This window comes from Xenopus laevis, chromosome 6L, assembly GCF_017654675.1.
Source record: "Xenopus laevis strain J_2021 chromosome 6L, Xenopus_laevis_v10.1, whole genome shotgun sequence".
NCBI classification, from domain to species: Eukaryota; Metazoa; Chordata; class Amphibia; order Anura; family Pipidae; genus Xenopus; species Xenopus laevis.
The window spans coordinates 58,788,940-58,806,863 of NC_054381.1; the positions used below are offsets into that span (position 1 = coordinate 58,788,940).

The 17,924-nt window shown below is 34.9% G+C and overlaps 1 protein-coding gene across 2 annotated transcripts in view; it reads right to left on the reverse strand.

The window, feature by feature from the left end:
• The window catches only part of LOC108718976 (contactin-associated protein-like 2), a 1,054,026-nt gene that overhangs the window by 348,754 nt on the left and 687,348 nt on the right, over positions 1-17,924 (reverse strand). For both annotated transcript variants that reach the window (XM_041566089.1, XM_018267529.2), the window contains one exon: positions 1,856-2,027. In XM_041566089.1, the coding sequence (XP_041422023.1) occupies positions 1,856-2,027 (172 nt within the window). The remainder of the gene's footprint in view (positions 1-1,855; positions 2,028-17,924) is intronic.

Here is a 17,924-nt window from a genome sequence, read left to right on the forward strand (position 1 = left end):
AATGTAAATATTAAATAAACCCAATAAGATTGCTTTGCCTCCAGTAAGGAATAATTTTAACTTAATTGGGGACAAGTACAAGGTACTGTTTTATTATTACAGAGAGAAAAATTTAATTATTCTTAATTGATTATAATTAATTGATTATAATGGAGGCTATGTTAGATGGGCCTCCATACAGAGGAACAAGGTGAAGGTGGAAGAAAAAAAACTATGAAAAGTGATGGAACAGTTACTCTACTCAGCTTTCATAGTGATTGGTAGCAATAGGCACCTAGTAAAAGTGTATTCAAAGATGAAAAACATCTGCACTGAAAAACATTAGGGATCATTTTTATCTTCCAAAGCATTGTGTAAACTGCAAAAACATGCACATTGTAGTATGTTTTTGCACTTTGCCTTCCTCTGTTGCAGAAATGTCACAGTTCTCTGTGCTCTTTTTGAAAATAGGGACCTGCGGCTGGGAAGGGGAACTTGTCATTTAGACTCACTACCTTAAAGCAGGTGGTAATCCAAGATTTGCCTTTCATTGACACTTTGTTTTGAGATCATTTTTTTTTTAACTGGTGCAAGGAGCCAGACTGCCTGAATGAGCAGTAAGTGCCACACTCCTTAGTTCTTTTCCACTTATTCTATATACAGTAACTAACTGCCTATCTTTCTATCCATATTTCTGTCATTCTATCTAAAATAAGCCTACAGTATTTGTGGGCACTAATTCTATTCTTATTAACAAATATAAGAAAACATAATTCTGACATGGTTTGTGAAACCATTGTTGTCATCAGTATGGGAAGGACAAGACATCACTCTTATTAATATCTAAATGACTCAGCCTGTTCCCAGTTACAGAGCTAGACAAACTGACCTTCACAAAAAAAAGAATAAAAAAAATGGTGAATTCCACCGCTACAGGGAAGGTGAAAGCTGCAGGTGGTTGGTGTAGCAAAATATTAGCTTTTTGACTTCCTGCTGTTTTATTTCCTGCAGCACAAAATGCCATTGCCTTCCTTTGGCTCCCAGATTAGGTGGCTACATCTGTTAAGGAATAATATCAATTTGTTTCTTAGGCAGTTAGTATAGCAGTTGGAAAATATAACATCGTTCTAGAAAGAGTATTGTTTGACTGCCTCTTGCTTAATACTGGGGTACAAATTTAGCACATGTATGAGGAAAAAGGCAATGCTACCTCACTTAGAGTAGGATTAAATCATTCCTAACATGCCAAGAGCATTCCCTTTTTAATTGTCTGTGAGTGCAAGCAGCTCATTACTGAAAGCCTCTGCCATGCACCGGAAAATGAAGACCAAACCAATCAATTTTCCTTCCACCTGCCTTTCTCAAGGCATGTGAAATAGACTTTGTATAAAATATGGGCATGCTCGTGTGCACTTTACATAGATTTGCTGTAATTATATAAAAATACATGTTAGAGTGTAAGCTATATATAGCATTGACCAATTACTTCACATTTGCTTCAGAAAAATATGCACTTATGTTATCCCAGTTTGTTAACATTCTCCTTCAGGCAATTTGGCTGCGAGATGCACTGGAAACATAAATGATGCTAATCAGTAAATTCATACAAATGACAAAACATTTTTTTTAAAAAACATTTTAGTAAATTGAAATCATAGGTCAAGGAGATTTTTTCAGTATGCTCTTTTGAGCATGTGCTTTTTGCCTTTTAACAATGTATAAATTTAAATAGTAATACACATTTAACCAGGAGTAAACAGTTCCACCATTCTTTCTAGTGCTACACATGTAGGTTCTTTATGATCACAAGGAAAAGTGTTCTGCTGGCAGGATAATAAATGGCAGGATAACTAGTAAATTACTGGCCAATTCCTACCTGTCTATGATGGCACACATGTCAATACTGATGTTCGCAAAACTTCCTTGCTTTCCTTGTTCTACAGCATGAAGGTCAACCAGCTGGTCATCCACATGGATAAGCTGCATGCAGCCTTGGAAATAATACTGCAGTAGGGAGTGATCTGTGTAATTTGACAATGAGTAAAAACCTGTGGAACAGGGAAACAAAATTTGTGAGAAACCATGAACATTTTCATGATTAAACAGGTTACTGAACCATGCATACATGTTCAGCCTGCTATGTAAACACTTAAAATACTAATTAACACAACTTATGTTGTCTTCCATCCTGTGTTTAATGAAGAGCAGAGTGTGAAGTGGAACATATTTCAATATTGCTAAGAATTATTAGCAATAATAGGAAACAAAATGCCACAGAAGCTGAACTTGAAGAAACATTGTCCAAATTTTGATCTGAAGGAAATTAAAGTAGAATTGTATGCATGAAAATGTATATGTACTGTGGGCAACATGGTCTGAAACAACTAAAGGATGTTTTTTGGTTCCCTCCATTTACAGTTACAGTTAAAATTCAGCCCAAATTCATTAATTAAGTTCCACTATTCATTTGGTTCTGGACAAAGCAAACATCTGTCAAGATTGAATCTTCCCCAATATTGAGCAAACTTATTTTCCAGCTGCGCACCATTAAGCACTGAAAACCAGGTTAGATTAGGATTCAAGATAGGCCCTTGATTGTGCACAGCCACCCAAACAACCCACTAGGCCGCCCTAGGCCGCCTGGGTCCTAGCGCCGGCACCGGCCAGGTCCTAGTGCTCGCCGGCCAGGTCCTAGTGCCTGCCGGTGAAAGTGCTTCCCCAGCGAGCGCACTGGCGCATAGCGCCATTGGATCCCAATGTTACTGTAGACGCGGCTGGGCGGCATGCCGACCCTCAAATTTTGCTGCCCTAGGCCCGGGCCTTTGTGGCTAGTGACTGTCTATGGCATTTTACAGCAGCCCTTGTGGCATTTGCCGGAATCCACAGTTCGGGTCTGCTAAAATAAAAGGAGGAATAATTTAGCAAATCTTCAAAATGAGTAAAGCAAAATAAAAATCACATTTGGCCAGCGATATAACTTGAACTTGAGAGCTCTAGAAGTCTAAAGTGTTATGTTAATTGTATGAATAATGTGTTTCTTTCACTTCAATGACTTTTGAAGTTTTTAAAGAGCCCTTTGGATTTATTTTTTCCTTTTGTATTCAACTATTAATTTGGACCCCACCCAGGGGTTAATACTCTTGTTTTGGAAGCTTTTCCCTATGATATTGAGTAGACATACCAAAGCCCAGATTAACCAAGGGTTATATTAAATCAGTACTATAGTCGATCACATTAGGAACAACTAAATCTACTTCAAGTAAGTTTATCATGACTACCCACCCCCACTAAGCTAATTTAAGAATGGAAAGGACACATGAGGCCAAGTGGCTGAGTTGACAATCCAGTTTCGTGAAAAAACAAAAAATATTTTTACGATTATCTAAGCTATTTTGTGAAAGCTGGACTGAATGACACCGTTCTTTTGCAAGATAACTTCATTTAGAATCCTCAATGACTAAAGTGTCATTCATTATTCAAAAATAGATATGCAGTATAAAGTCAAGAAATCAATGTGCTTTGTAGATGATTTAGTCTCAGGCCATCTGGCAGATAACTGGAGTGAAGAGAGTTTTTCAGGAGAGCCATTTTTCACAAGTAAGAGATGTTGCAAAATGGACAGTGCTTCATCCATAAAGCAGTGGTATGGCTGAAAAAAAGACAACGTTGACGAATGAAACTTTTAAAAGCCTGTTCTAAGCTCACAGTACTAATTTACATTTAGAAGTAAAAAGAGCTCCATTTCTTTTATGCTTATCATGAGTGAATTATGATTTTTTGCCACTTTTTGAACATTCAGGATTAATTGTTTTCAAAGAATATGAGCTTATGTTTGGCCTCATACTCTCTTCACCAAGCAAATATACATTGGAGAATAGATATTGCATAAAACTGGCTATTAGTGATAAATTAAAAGAGTAAAAAATTGAGAATAAAGAATATACTTCTATGGTAATTATGTGTTGTGATTATAGGCCCTTTAACTAATCAGTCTTTTCTGTGTATGTGTGTATTTATAGCTCAGCCCTGTGGTCACTTTCATCATGATTTTAATTTGTCATATATTGTATATTGGTATTATGAACAGTGATTAACTCTGTCAAAAAGTCTTTAGGGCTGGATGAATTATGTTGAGTAAGTTGTTATGAAGTTCAGATGAATTCATTGAATCAGCTGTTTATTAATAGTAAGCCTCCAAAACGTGTGAACCATTTATGTGTTGCATTGAAAATGTGGAGCGTGTTTTTAGTGAGCGTGAGCTTCTTAAGCACAAAAAATCTTGAAAATGTTGAAAAACACACGTCTTATATGAAATTGTCATGGAGGTGCAACATATGCACAAAATTCAGTACAGAAGGTTTGTCTACATAATGCAGACCAAATATACTCTTAAATAAGATTTAAAAAAACTGTGAATGTTCAGGGACCTGTAAGGTCACCACTAAATCAATAAATATGATAATTCAATAAATCTAGTAGACTAAGGAAATGAATAAGCAGTTTCCTTGTTTGCTTACACAGTGCTTTAATCAGTTTGACTATGGATGCCATTTATTATTCAAAAGAAGGGTAAAGCCTTATAAACAGTTTTTAAAGGAACAATGTGGACAATTTTTATATTTATATATATATATATATATATATATATATATATATATATATATATATATATATATATATATATATATATATATATATATATATACAGTGTATATATATATATATATATATATATATATATATATATATATATATATATATATATATATATATATATATATATATATAAAAAGCAATATCTGCTCTTCCTAAGTAAACCAAAAGTATTTTCTTAAGATTTACATACTGTATGTCACTATTTATGAATATGTAAAGAAAAATAAAGAAGTAAACAACAGCCAAATTTACATTTTGTGGAGAAATTACTCTTTTGGTAGGAAAAGTAAGGGGGCTTCAATCCAAAATACTTGGGATCTGGGGTAAGGCATATTTCTGTTATTTGGATCTCCATACCTTAAGTCTGCTAAAAATCATTTAAACATTAAATAAAAACAATAGGGTTGTTTTGCCTCCAATAAGGTTTAATTACATCTTAGTTGCAATCAAGTAAACAGAAAAAAAGAAAGTTCATACAAGAACAGTAAACAATTGGCATCTTGCTGACGAAGAATCTGCCTCTTCAAATGACCGACAGCTACAATTAAGGCAAAGTAATGCAACACTACAAAAATCAAAGTTACTCTTACAGTCATTTTGAGATTTCCTGTTCTCTATCAGTAGCAGCTTGCACCTCATTACCAAGTGTTTAGACCAGGAAAAGAAGACTGTCTTGGTCTAGCAGGAAATCCTGCCTCTTTAGGAATATATTCCTTGATAATTAAGATGCAACTTTCCAACAAAAAGACCTTTTCCCCAAACAACTCTCTTTTTCACACAGTGTTGTTTCAGTTTCCCTGAAGAGTCTTAACCTTTCTTTTAGAGCGTAGAACCTACACCGACAGACCAAGCCTTCTAACTAGATGTGAAGCTAATCAGACCTCACACCTAAGCTGACCCTCAATTTCAAAGCCCTCTGTGCTGCTTCATAGAGGATTCTGAAAGGGAAACCTTATACTCTTTTTATATGTGGATTACATTTAAAGAGGGCATTCAGCTATTGATTAGAAAGATTGAATGCTCGGCATTAGGTTAGTTGGGCATTAGGTTAGTTAGGCATTAGTAAGGAATTAAAGATGGCTAGTTCTAAAAGCAAGTGATAACCTACTTGACTTTCCTGTGGTGATTTTAGCTGCCACCTGTTTTGTTTGAGAAGGCTGAAAGAGAGCATTGCATCCAACTCTTCCATCAAAACCCAAAAATATGCAGATGTAATTAAATGATTGAAAAAAGAAGGCTAATTAAGCACAAAGAAGCTTAGCATACTGTATAGCAATGTGCACGTACAGTATAGTAAATGAATGTGAAGTTTAGCTTTCTCAGCAGTCTGATTTGTGTTAAGGTCTTAAGGTCTTAAGGTTAAAGTACTGAGTGATGTGATATTGGTAGCCTTAGGTGATGTTTACTGGAAACAAAGTAGCACAATTGCATTCCAAGGATATTTATAATGTGCTACTCCTATTTGTCAATCAGCTTGTCTAGCTCACAGTTGAGATGATTATTTTAGAAATATAGCACCGGTATTTTAATTTATTACCCTTTGGTGGGGTTTGCACATGTTTTCCGCTTGATATTGTTTTGTTGAAATCATTACTCAGATTGCAGTTTGACCTTTCTTGTCTCTCTGGGATGGCAAAAGTCAAAGGGATAATATTAAATTGTTTCTATTTATGCATCTATAAGGTATTATTAGGTATTCCCCTGCCAAGATACAAAGACTAATACCTAATTAAATCCATGGTCAAAAGTACAAATTTTGATCTCCATGATATTCATAAAGGAATTGCACAGATTATGTCTCATCGCTCACAGTTACTTTTTAGTTGGTCATCCATTGGCTTATTTTAAAGGGATCTGATTGATTGGCCAGCAGACTGAATAGGTGGATATGTTATTAGCCTTATGGCCAAATCCGTTGTTCCACATTGATGAGGAAGGAAGTGAAGGTTAACTGTGACAAAGTGCATCAGTAAATGTGATTTTTAGTTTAGAAAGAGCAACTATGAACCAAATTGACCTACAGGTCCAGATGGCCAGAAAGCTTAGTGAAAATCAACCCTAATGACCGAATTCAGGCATGGATGGTCAGCTTTAATGCATAATTTATGGCTTACAGAAGAATTATCTCCGATTGAGACAGATTTCTGTATTTTCACTTTAAAAATAATAATAACATAAGCCACAACCTTCCTAAGACAATAATAGCAAGTGGTTTGCTGCAGTTCTAGGTGATCATTGCTATTTTGCCTCAGACAATTATAAAGACACAAGTAGACACACATCTACTTCGATAAACCACATGCAAATCTTGTAATGGTGTAATTTTTAGGTGGGAAAGTAAGAAAAGGAGGACACTTGGCTGCCATTATAGATGAATAGGGGGATGGAAACAAAGAAGGTAGAAAGTCCTGGCGTGTTGACATGTCTAAAACTGAAACATTGGTACTAAGCACAAGTTGTAAGGAGAATGCATAAGAGCATAGATCTGGGGGCAGATTTATCAAAGGTCGAGGTGAATTTTCGAATTAAAAAAATTAGAATTTCAGCTATTTTTTTGTGTACTTCGACTAGGGAATAGTCCAAATTCGATTCGAATTTTGAAAAAAAAATTAAAAATTAGAATATCGAAATTTATCTTGTACTGTTTCTTTAAAAATTCAACCAAATAGGGACCTATTCAATCGAAAATGGATCTATTCGAACAAAAAAAAAAACTTTGACTTCATTTCGGTTGGTCTTTTTGAATTCGAATTTCGAAGTTTTTTAATTCGAAATTCGACCCTTGATAAATATGCCCCCAAGTGTCTAAGCATCAAATTTGTACCTACAGTATTTAAGCACTTTGCACTCTTATTTGTTCATACTATTATTTCTTGTGGAGTGAGAAGTCACTATCTGTACCAACAGATGTGAAAAAATTACAGAATGTTTTCTACTATATAACAAACTTTCAGTCCGTAAATGATGCTTATTAAAGGAATTCTGGTTTGTATTTAAACTATTATGAGCTGCAGAGAGTAAGAAATATTGTAATTATGAAACATACAGCACAATAGAGGCAATAACTAATAAATATTCAACTCTGGGAACATCTAAATAGCCTCCTAGCATCTTAAATTTATCATGCATTAGCCGAAATGCAGGTGAATTTAATGGTCTGTGGTATTGGGAACAGTGTTTGCATGTGTCCGACTACTCCATAACCCTCCAAATTGAGCTTTGCGAGAAAGAAAATTTAGATCGCTACACATAAAATATAATATTCATGCCCAATAACTCATTCTGTGAATTTCAGAATAAATTTACTAATACAAGTAGAATAGCTGCAAAGGTGTTTTATAGCTGTACAACAGCTAACTACCTAAGTGTTTATGTTTGTTGCAGTTTATTACTTTAAATATAGCACATACCTATTCATTGCAGAAACAACAATCAGTTGTTTATCGCAAATACAATGCCATTTTTTTTATCTGCCTGCCTAAACAGTTACAACACTGTAGAGTTTGTTTTTAATTTCTTTTAGGAGCTTTCTAAAATATTATTGTTGTTGCTGGCTAAGTTTATAAGTAGAAGACATTCTGATCTGCTGAAGAAAAGACTTTATACATCCATGCACATCTATCATTTTTCCAATACCCATCATTCACCACACTGTCTTCCTTTAAAAACGATTGAAAAGCACTTATTACTTACCGTATTAGCAATTCAGAATGTTTATCCTCTCCAAATATGGAATAACTTACCCTACAAAAAAAACTTGTAGGGTTTGAATGTAGAATTTAAATGTCTATCATTGGTAGCTCAAAAGAATGCAAACCTTGGTCTGCCTGCATCTTTGCATTTTTAATGGGATACTGTCATGAGAAAAAACATTTTTTTCAAAATGAATCAGTTAATAGTGCTGCTCCAGCAGAATTCTGCACTGAAATCCATTTCTCAAAAGAGCAAACAGATTTTTTTATATTCAATTTTGAAATCTGACATGGGGCTAGACATTTTGTCAATTTCCCAGCTGCCCCTGGTCATGTGACTTGTGTCTGCACTTTAGGAGAGGAATGCTTTCTGGCAGGCTGCTGTTTTTCCTTCTCAATGTAAGTGAATGTGTCTCAGTGGGACATGGGTTTTTACTATTGAGTTCTGTTCTTAGATCTACCAGGCAGCTGTTAGCTTGTGTTAGGAAGCTGCTATCTGGTTACCTTCCCATTGTTCTTTTGTTTGGCTGCTGGGGGGAAAAAGGGAGGGGGTGATAACACTCCAACTTGCAGTACAGCAGTAAAGAGTGATTGAAGTTTATCAGAGCACAAGTCACATGACTTGGGGCAGCTGGGAAATTGACAATATGTCTAGCCCCATGTCAGATTTCAAAACTGAATATAAAAAATTGCTCTTTTGAGAAATGGATTTCAGTGCAAAATTCTGCTGGAGCAGCACTATTAACTGATTCATTTTGAAAAAAAAATTTTTTCCCATGACAGTATCCCTTTAAGAACGTATAATATAGGTATGGGACCGGTTATCCAGAATGCTCAGGACCTGGGGCTTTCCAGATAATAGATCTTTCCATAATTTGGATCTTCAAACTACTAGAAAATGTAAACATTAAATAGATAAGCCTAATCGGTTGATTAATTAGTAAGGATCAAGTACAAGGTACTGTTTAATTATTACAGAGAAAAAGGAAACCATTTTTAAAAATGTGGATTATTTGGTTAAAATGAATCTTGTGATTTAAATTTTATATCTGAAGTGAATAATTATAGTTGTTTTGTGTTACTTATTGCACTATTGTTGACTCTTCAGTGCAGCATAACTGCAGTTACCCAGAATAGGTAAAGTGATAACAGCAGTAGCTCTTAATATTTTCATCAAATTCCACATAGGCAGGGAATGATGTGATGAGTTTTGTAGAGCAAGATATCATTCACAAGGCACACATCCTTAAATGTACAAGGATCAATTTTCATTATACACTATTGTACATTAGATCAAATGACTCCTTGAGGTTGAGAAGACTCACTCAGTAGGGCAATGAATTCAAATGTGTATTGACTAATAAGGGTGTCATTTCTCATTGGGCTACAAGTTTCTTCTAGAAAAATCACTCTTCTTTCCATTAGATGTCCAGGGTGTTATATCTCATTGTCACCTACAGTATAACAAACCAAATTTAATACTTTAAACTACCAAGCTGCTACTAAATTGGAAGTTGTTAATAATCTACATTGAAAATTGTCAGACAGCTGAACTTATTTCACCTTCTTTATATATTTCTAGAGGGAGCTGATTTTGTGATTTTTTTGTTTCTTTTATTTTACTATAAGACATCTGCATCAGTTGTATAGGATTGCAAGACTATAGTGTTAGAAAGTCAGTAAATAGGATGGAGTCCTGGGGATTCACATCTTTCCCTCTGGAATTTCCTAAAATTTGAAGCAAATCCTGGGAGATCAACTTTTTCCTTCCTTTTTCTTATTGATATAAAAATGTGTTGTGTTTAATATTCCCTCTGTATTCTTTTGTGTTTTTTTCACAGTTTTATTTGTTCGGCAGGCTTCTCACTAGTGATGGGCGAATACATTCGCCAGACACTAATTTGCGACAAATTTACCCGTTTCGGCGCAAGCAACTGCAATGACAATGTGGCGAAAAATCCACTGCAAAAAAAAAATATATGTATGCGTCAAAATTGGCCGGACGCCCATTGCCTTTCATGCATTTGGACCAAATAGACGCCTGTATAAAAATTGTCACTCATGTAAAAATAGACGCACAATTTTGATGTATTTTGATATATTTGTCCATGCGTTTTGCAAATTTTTTAAATTGACAAATTTTTATAAACTGACAAGTTTTTTAAATCGACAAATTTTTTAAATCAACAAATTTTTTGACGAAGCGAAACTGCACAGATTCACCCATCACTACTTCTCGCAAATGGCATAGAAGCGATGAAATCAAACTTGGTGAGTTAAGCAGGGGTGGGGTCAGCAGTCTATAGCTTTGATCATGCCACAGCAGGAGAATACTGTTGACTGGGGACATTTGTGCCAGCTGACACGCACATTTAGGTTACCTATTTTTATTAACTGTGGTACCTTTTTTACACCCCAGATGTTGCAGTGTCTGTAAATGGGTGGTTAACAAGTCTAGTGGTACTGACAACAGCAAGTCCATTGTCCTAACGCCAATACTTGGGTCAGGCTAATTTGGTCCAATGTGTGGGTGGCAAAATAGGGCCAGGAGCCACTTGATTGGTAACGTCACCTTTGCTTTAAATAGCAAAAGTATAGTTTATTGGCAGCATTGAACTACCTAATGGATTGAAAAATTGCTTACATTGTGCTGTATTAATTTTAAAGCAGTGCAATCCTATGGCTGAGTTTTTAAATATATTATTCATGCCATTGGAAATAGCAGAAAGATGTTTAAACATTTGAAGCTACTGGTATTTTCCCATATTTATATTGACCCTTTAAACTTTGTAATATTTTCATATTTTTTATATTATTTTTGCATATTTTTATTTATTTCATAAATCAATTTGTTCCCGTATGTGCTAATTATGTATTTTAAAAAATAATGCAAAAAAATGCAGTTCTAGGTATACAAATAGCAGTTTATAGAAATATACCTACAGCTGTCAGAACTATAAGATTCGTACTCCATATTAGCAGATTGGAAAATGAAAACAGTCAGGCTGCACCGTTGTCTTGGAGTACGTCATACATAATTTATGGTTTAATTTATTAATTTATTGTTCTTGGAACATCAGTAACATCTATTTTATTTTGCATACATTTACTGGAATCTGTATTATTTCTGACATTTAATTTTAGGGAATATCATAAATTTGTTTTGGCATACTTTAATTTCCCCTTTTGAAATTATGCTTTGGCTCCCCAAGCACCAGTATTTAGTACAGGTATGGGACCTGTTATCCAGAAATTTTGGGATCTTTCAGTATTTTGGATTCGCATACTTTAAGGTTTTTTTTATCAAAATCCAAAAATATCTGAGTATATTCTGAAAATGACTCCAACCAAATCCGCACTTTGTTTTTCCCCCATATTTATCAATAAATTTTTCCGAAATTTTCCTTTGTGGAAAAATCGTGAAAAAATCAAATTATTTGGATTTTCCACCCGAAAAGCACGAAATCTTCAGATAATTGCATGAAACCCAACGCAGATCAGGATATTCTGGGGACTTCTTCCATTGACTTAAATACAACCTCGGCAGGTCTGAGATGCCAGATATTCTGGAGATGCCGACTTCTTGGATTTTATAGTAAAAAAAAACCTCCCATTTTTTGAGTTTTTGGCATTTTAATAAATAACCCCCTAAATCATCTAACAATCATTAAATAAACCTAATAGGATTGTTTTGCCTCTAATAAGGATTAATTATATCTTAGTTGTGATCAAGTACAGTATTATTATAGAGAAACAGGAAACAGGTTGTAAAATTTTGAATTATTTATTTAAAATGGATTCTATGAGAGAGGACTTTTCTGTAATTCAGAGCTTTTTATATAATAGCTTTCTGGAAAACAGATTCTATACCTGTATTTTGTTTGACATTCACATTTCCCCCATCCACTGTTTGTAAAATTCCTCAATTTAGAAGCAATTCTATCCATCTGCATTGTCACTGAGTTTTTACAACCCAGGGGGTGCAATTAGTTCATTGTTGTCACAGCCTCTATGTAGGGTCATTGTAGAAAGACTGGTGGTTGGGAGCGTAAACAGAGTATTCATGCAACAATAACTGTGGAACTGGCAGGTAAGGGAAGAATTCAGTAAACAAGCCAAACGTCATAGGCAGGCAGCAAATTAAATCGGGTTAACAGGCCGATGTTAGTACCAGCAGATCAATTCGAAGCAGGCAGGGAACAGGACAAGGGCTCAGGAACAAGGCAAGGACAGAGGAAGTGGGAACAAGACAGGGTTCATGACAATATGCCATGGGGTAGCCAGCTAGATCAGGCTAGAGAGCTCATTGACCAAGCAACCAGGTGTTGCTTGGAACAAGCTTATTTAGGGAGCTCATTTGCTTAATTGGAACACTTGATGATAACAAGGTGAGCAAAGAAAATGGAGCAGAAGTGTGAAATACAAATATACACATTAGGGTAAATCAAGCAACCTTATGACAAAGAGCTCCTGATGGCTCAATAGGGAATTACACACTCCAAGAAATACACAGACCTGTGTTTGAATCCCAGAAATTCCTGACAACTGTGTTAAATATTATAAATAGGTACAGAAAGAGTATGCTTCAATGGTGTACTCATCACTCCAGCAGCACATTTACAAAACACGATGAAACATATTCACTTTATTTTTAAATTATTATATTTATTTTCATATGAGTTCATACACAGAACCACATTCTGTCCTGTCAGAGATCAGGGTAAAATGAGGACCTTATGCCACTCCTGAGATAATAGGGTTTTCATAAACATTTGTGACTAAATTTACACTTATTTGCTCATCATTGAAACAGCCCTTCCTGTTCTGTTGTATATATATTGTTCTTTAGCTATTTATTAAGGTTTTTAAAAAAACTGAACCCCACTTTTGTTTTTTATAATTTCTTTTGCTATCTTAAATTTAGCCGTAGATGAATGAAGAAGTAGTGGATTACAGCATATTTATTTTTGTCAAGTTAAACAGAAAACCTTCTCTTTCATTAACAAACTGGAGTATGTGCTAAATAGCTGGCTGTATACAAAAAATACAAATGAATTCAATTAGTGCATTTTAATTAAATTACTGAAAGCAATAAACAAAAGATGAAACTTAAACTGCTTTTTGAGAGCAATTTTAGAGGGGCATTGAGAAATATATTAATAACCATAAAAGGTTTATAAAAGTCCCTCATATGATTCAGTTTTCCATGCAGCTTCATAAATGATTATGTGTGAAAGAAACATCTGTAGTCTTCCTGTTTTTTTCATAGACTACAATGAGCTTAGTGATAATTAGCCTTTGTGGTTTCTGGAGTGAACTAGGTTCATGCACTTAAGAGAGCTTTGTGAATATGAGAATGCCAACAAGAGTGGTGATATTTATCTCGCTGGTTGGTCTCTGGTTTTGCAAGAGGATCTGATAGTTTAGGCGAGAACAGTAGACTGTGGAGGTATCCCTCTATGCTACTTCCAATTTAGTGAGACATTGCACCTTAGTAAACAGTTTGCATCTATTATATTATTCAATTAACAACTTTTTGGAAGTGCATACATATTTTCTAAAGAGTTTTTTTTTTACAATTATAAAATGTGTAAAATAAAATAGATATTTACAAACATACTATAATTGTTTCTACTAAGGGTGTGGTTTGGTATGTGTTTGAATCGGCATAGAAGTGGTAGCTCCAGATGTAACAGTCAAAATGGTCATGCACCTGGGATGTAAAAATATGCTAGCCAATTATACTATTAATGGCACTGCACTGGGAAAATCCATAATGGAGAAGGAGCTTGGAGTCCTTGTAGATAATAAACTTGGCTGTAGCAAGCAATGCCAGTCATCAGCTAACAAGACAAACATGTTTTAATCTGTATCAAAAAGGGCAAAGATTTGTGGGAGGAGGGGGTCATTCTTCAACTTTACAGCGCAATGGTAAGGTCCCATCTAGAATATGTCGTATTGGTCTCCATGGCTCAAAAGGGACATTATTGAATTGGAGGGGCCAAGAAGCTGTTAAAAGGTATGGAAAATCATAGCTATGAAAAAACACTGGCCAAGTTGTAGGTCCTTCCAGCTGACACATGGGTACCCATTCCGGTTAAAGGAGAGGTTTTTTCTAAATATTCAGAAAGCGTTTTTTTAGAGTGAGAGCTGTGAAGCAGTGAAATTCTCTCCCTGAATCAGTTGCACTGGCTGATACATTAGATAGCTTTAAAAAGGGGTTGGATGGCTTTTTAGCAATTGTTAAAAGTGTTAAACATGTTTAGCAATACAGGGTTATGAAGGATAGCTCATAGTACAAGTTGATCCAGGGACTGTTCCAATTGCCATTTTGGAGTCAGGAAGAAATTTTTCTTCCTCTCATCAACTAGCAGGCAGGATATATATATATATATATATATATATACACATATATATATATATATATATATGTATATATATATATATATATATATATATATATATATATATATAGATATATATATATATATATATATATATATGATGAAGGGATCAGCACACTCATTTGTAGATGAATCAAAACGTGCTTTTATTTAAAACAGCATTGTGTCCAACGTTTCGGTCCCACCTGGGGACCTTTATAAAGGTCCCCAGGTGGGACCGAAACGTTGGACACAATGCTGTGTTAAATAAAAGCACGTTTTGATTCATCTACAAATGAGTGTGCTGATCCCTTCATCATATATAATACAATATTTGATCGTGCACCTCAGCAAACTAAGAGAAAAGAGTGCGGACACCCATGGGACTTATATATATATATATATATATATATATATATATATAATGTATGTATGTATGTATATATATATATATATATATATATATATATATATATATATATATATATATATATATATAAACATATAAATATTTATCTATATATATATATATATATATATATATATATATATATATAGATGATGGACATATGTCTCTTCTCAACCTTATTTACTATGTAAAATCCAAGAAATGCATAGTGTGCCAGTAAAGAAACATGGACTTTGACCGGATGACAGATTGATCAAACTAGCCAATCGTACTGGCATTCTTGCAGCCCATTTTGCCAATCTCTTCTTTATATGAGACAATGTAACCGTCAGCAATACAGGTTCTTCTAAACTGGATCCTGTTTAAACAAGAAGAGATTTCAATATGAATGTCTGGCTGGTTTGTCCATCACACATCCCTCAAGGCCAGGTTGATTAAATGTATAATTTCAGAATGAAAATGGGCGCAGCCACATGACTTGGTAATGATCTTAGGCAGGCATTCTGAAAGACACTATTCTGATAAATATTCCAGGAGCCTTAGCTCCTTTATTAGATACCAAAAAGATGAAAAAATCCCATATAAAAAATACATTTCACTTTAATCTTTGTACAGTGACATAACAATAGGAAGCAGACCCTGAGACTGATAGGGGCCCAGTACCTTCTTGTTATACCACTGTCTGTATGAACAGGGCATAAACGGAATTGTACCTCAGGATTAAATATTCTTTCTACTGTTTAAACTACAAATCTCTGGAGCACAATAAAACTGTAACAAGAAGCAACATAGCAACTGATCTTCATATTCGACATGACTGTTGGTGATTCATTCAGTAAACATATTTTGTGGGTTTCTACAACTGCATTTTTAATATCTAAAATTATGGATAGATCGAATTATATCTAAATATTTTATTCCCTATATTGTATGCTGTTTCAGCTTATCATAGTATAGTTTGTTCTATGTTTAAGTAAAAGTATTCTATCCAGTGCTTTATATGCACATCTGAACATGTTTCATGTCTGCGCTACTGCAAAATGAATTTCATCCAAAGGATTGATGAATAATTTAGTAGTTCATGTTCCTTTTTATTTCTGTTCTTTTGTTTATTGAAGAGTAATGCAGATAATGCCATGGATGTGACTATGTCACACTTTGCCTAATAACACGCAATTGTATTTGAGAATGGAGGAAATAACATGATGTAGCACGGACTTAGGTGTTAGACAAATGTTGGTGGAAGGAATGATTATATTGAAAATAAAATTGAATGACATGCCAGAAGTTCAATAAATTGTGGAGCAGCATGGCATCCCAGATTTCAATTTCATTTATTTCCCTAAATCTCATACCAAGGAATTACTGCACAGCAGGAAGAAGTTACATAGGATCAAAGCCATTAAAGCAATGTGTTAGATAAGATGATAGACTAGAGATTTCAAGCAAGGAAATGTAAAGTAGCTTTAGCCACGCAAAAACATTACTGCCTACACTGTTCTCAGTGTGTGGCTTAAAAAATACTTTATAGAAGAAGGATGATATAAAATATGTGTTCCATGTATATATATATATATATATATATATATATATATATATATATATATATAGTCATGCAATGTGACAGCACTCCAAGGAATTTCAAACAAAAAGAAGTTGATGCAAAGGAGGTTTTATTAGATCCGACGTTTCAGCTCCATATTGGAGCTTTCATCAGGGAAAGAAACAGAGCATAGTGTCCAGGGGGGAGTTTTAAAACCGCCATTTTGGCGCCAAATACTGTTGCTAGGCAACCAAAATAACAACATGGGTCTGTGCGGGGAATATATGACTTAATCTTCCCCAGTATAGACCTATTCCTGAACCGCACTGTTTACACCTTCCCAAGTCCGTGCACCCGCATATTCTGCAGTACAGTAGTCTAACACAGAAAATCGCTACTGAATGGGCGTGTCCAATGCATCGTCCATGGTGCTGTAGTGGTGGGCGGTTCCTATGACCCGAAGGTGTAGTGGGCGGAACAGCCGGTCCTCTGCGCTCAGACACGCCCCCCACTGTGTGTGTGCGTGTTTGTGTGTATGTATGTATGTATGTATGTATGTATGTATGTATGTATGTATGTATGTATGTATGTATATATATATATATATATATATATATATATATATATATATAATATTGAACATAGGTTCATGGAATTTTAAACTGTGAAACTGCTGTGAAAATTCCCTTGTTAGGCCTCACCTTGAGTCTGCAATTTTGGGCTCCAGTCCTTGAGAAGGATATTAATGAGCTAGAGAGAGTGCAGAGACATGCAACTAATCTGATTAAAGGGATGGAAAGTGTATTTAAATTATAAGGGTAGATTGTCATGGTTGGGGTTGTTCTCTCTGGGAAAAAGACTCTTGCAAGGAAACATGATTACTCTTTGAGTACAATAGTGGCCATTATTGACAGATAGCAGGGGATCTTTTTCCCATAAAGAGGATCACCACCCCTTCAGACTAGAGGAACAGAACTTTCATTATTCATTAGAGAACAAACACAGTTTACAATACATTTAAGAGAAGTTAACACAATAGTGCATAATGTGCATACTGGAGTAGTTTGAGTAGTTACATTTGTACTCAAAATAGGTCAGGACCTTTCATCCTTGAATTTTTTATTCACTTTTTAGTGGTGTGTCCAGCCATTTTTGCCAGCTTTCCCATTTGCTCTTAATTTGCCTGTTTCTGGTAAGTATAATTTTCTCTTTATTACACATTGAGGTAACCGCTTGAAACCATTGATCAGTTGATGGGGGGG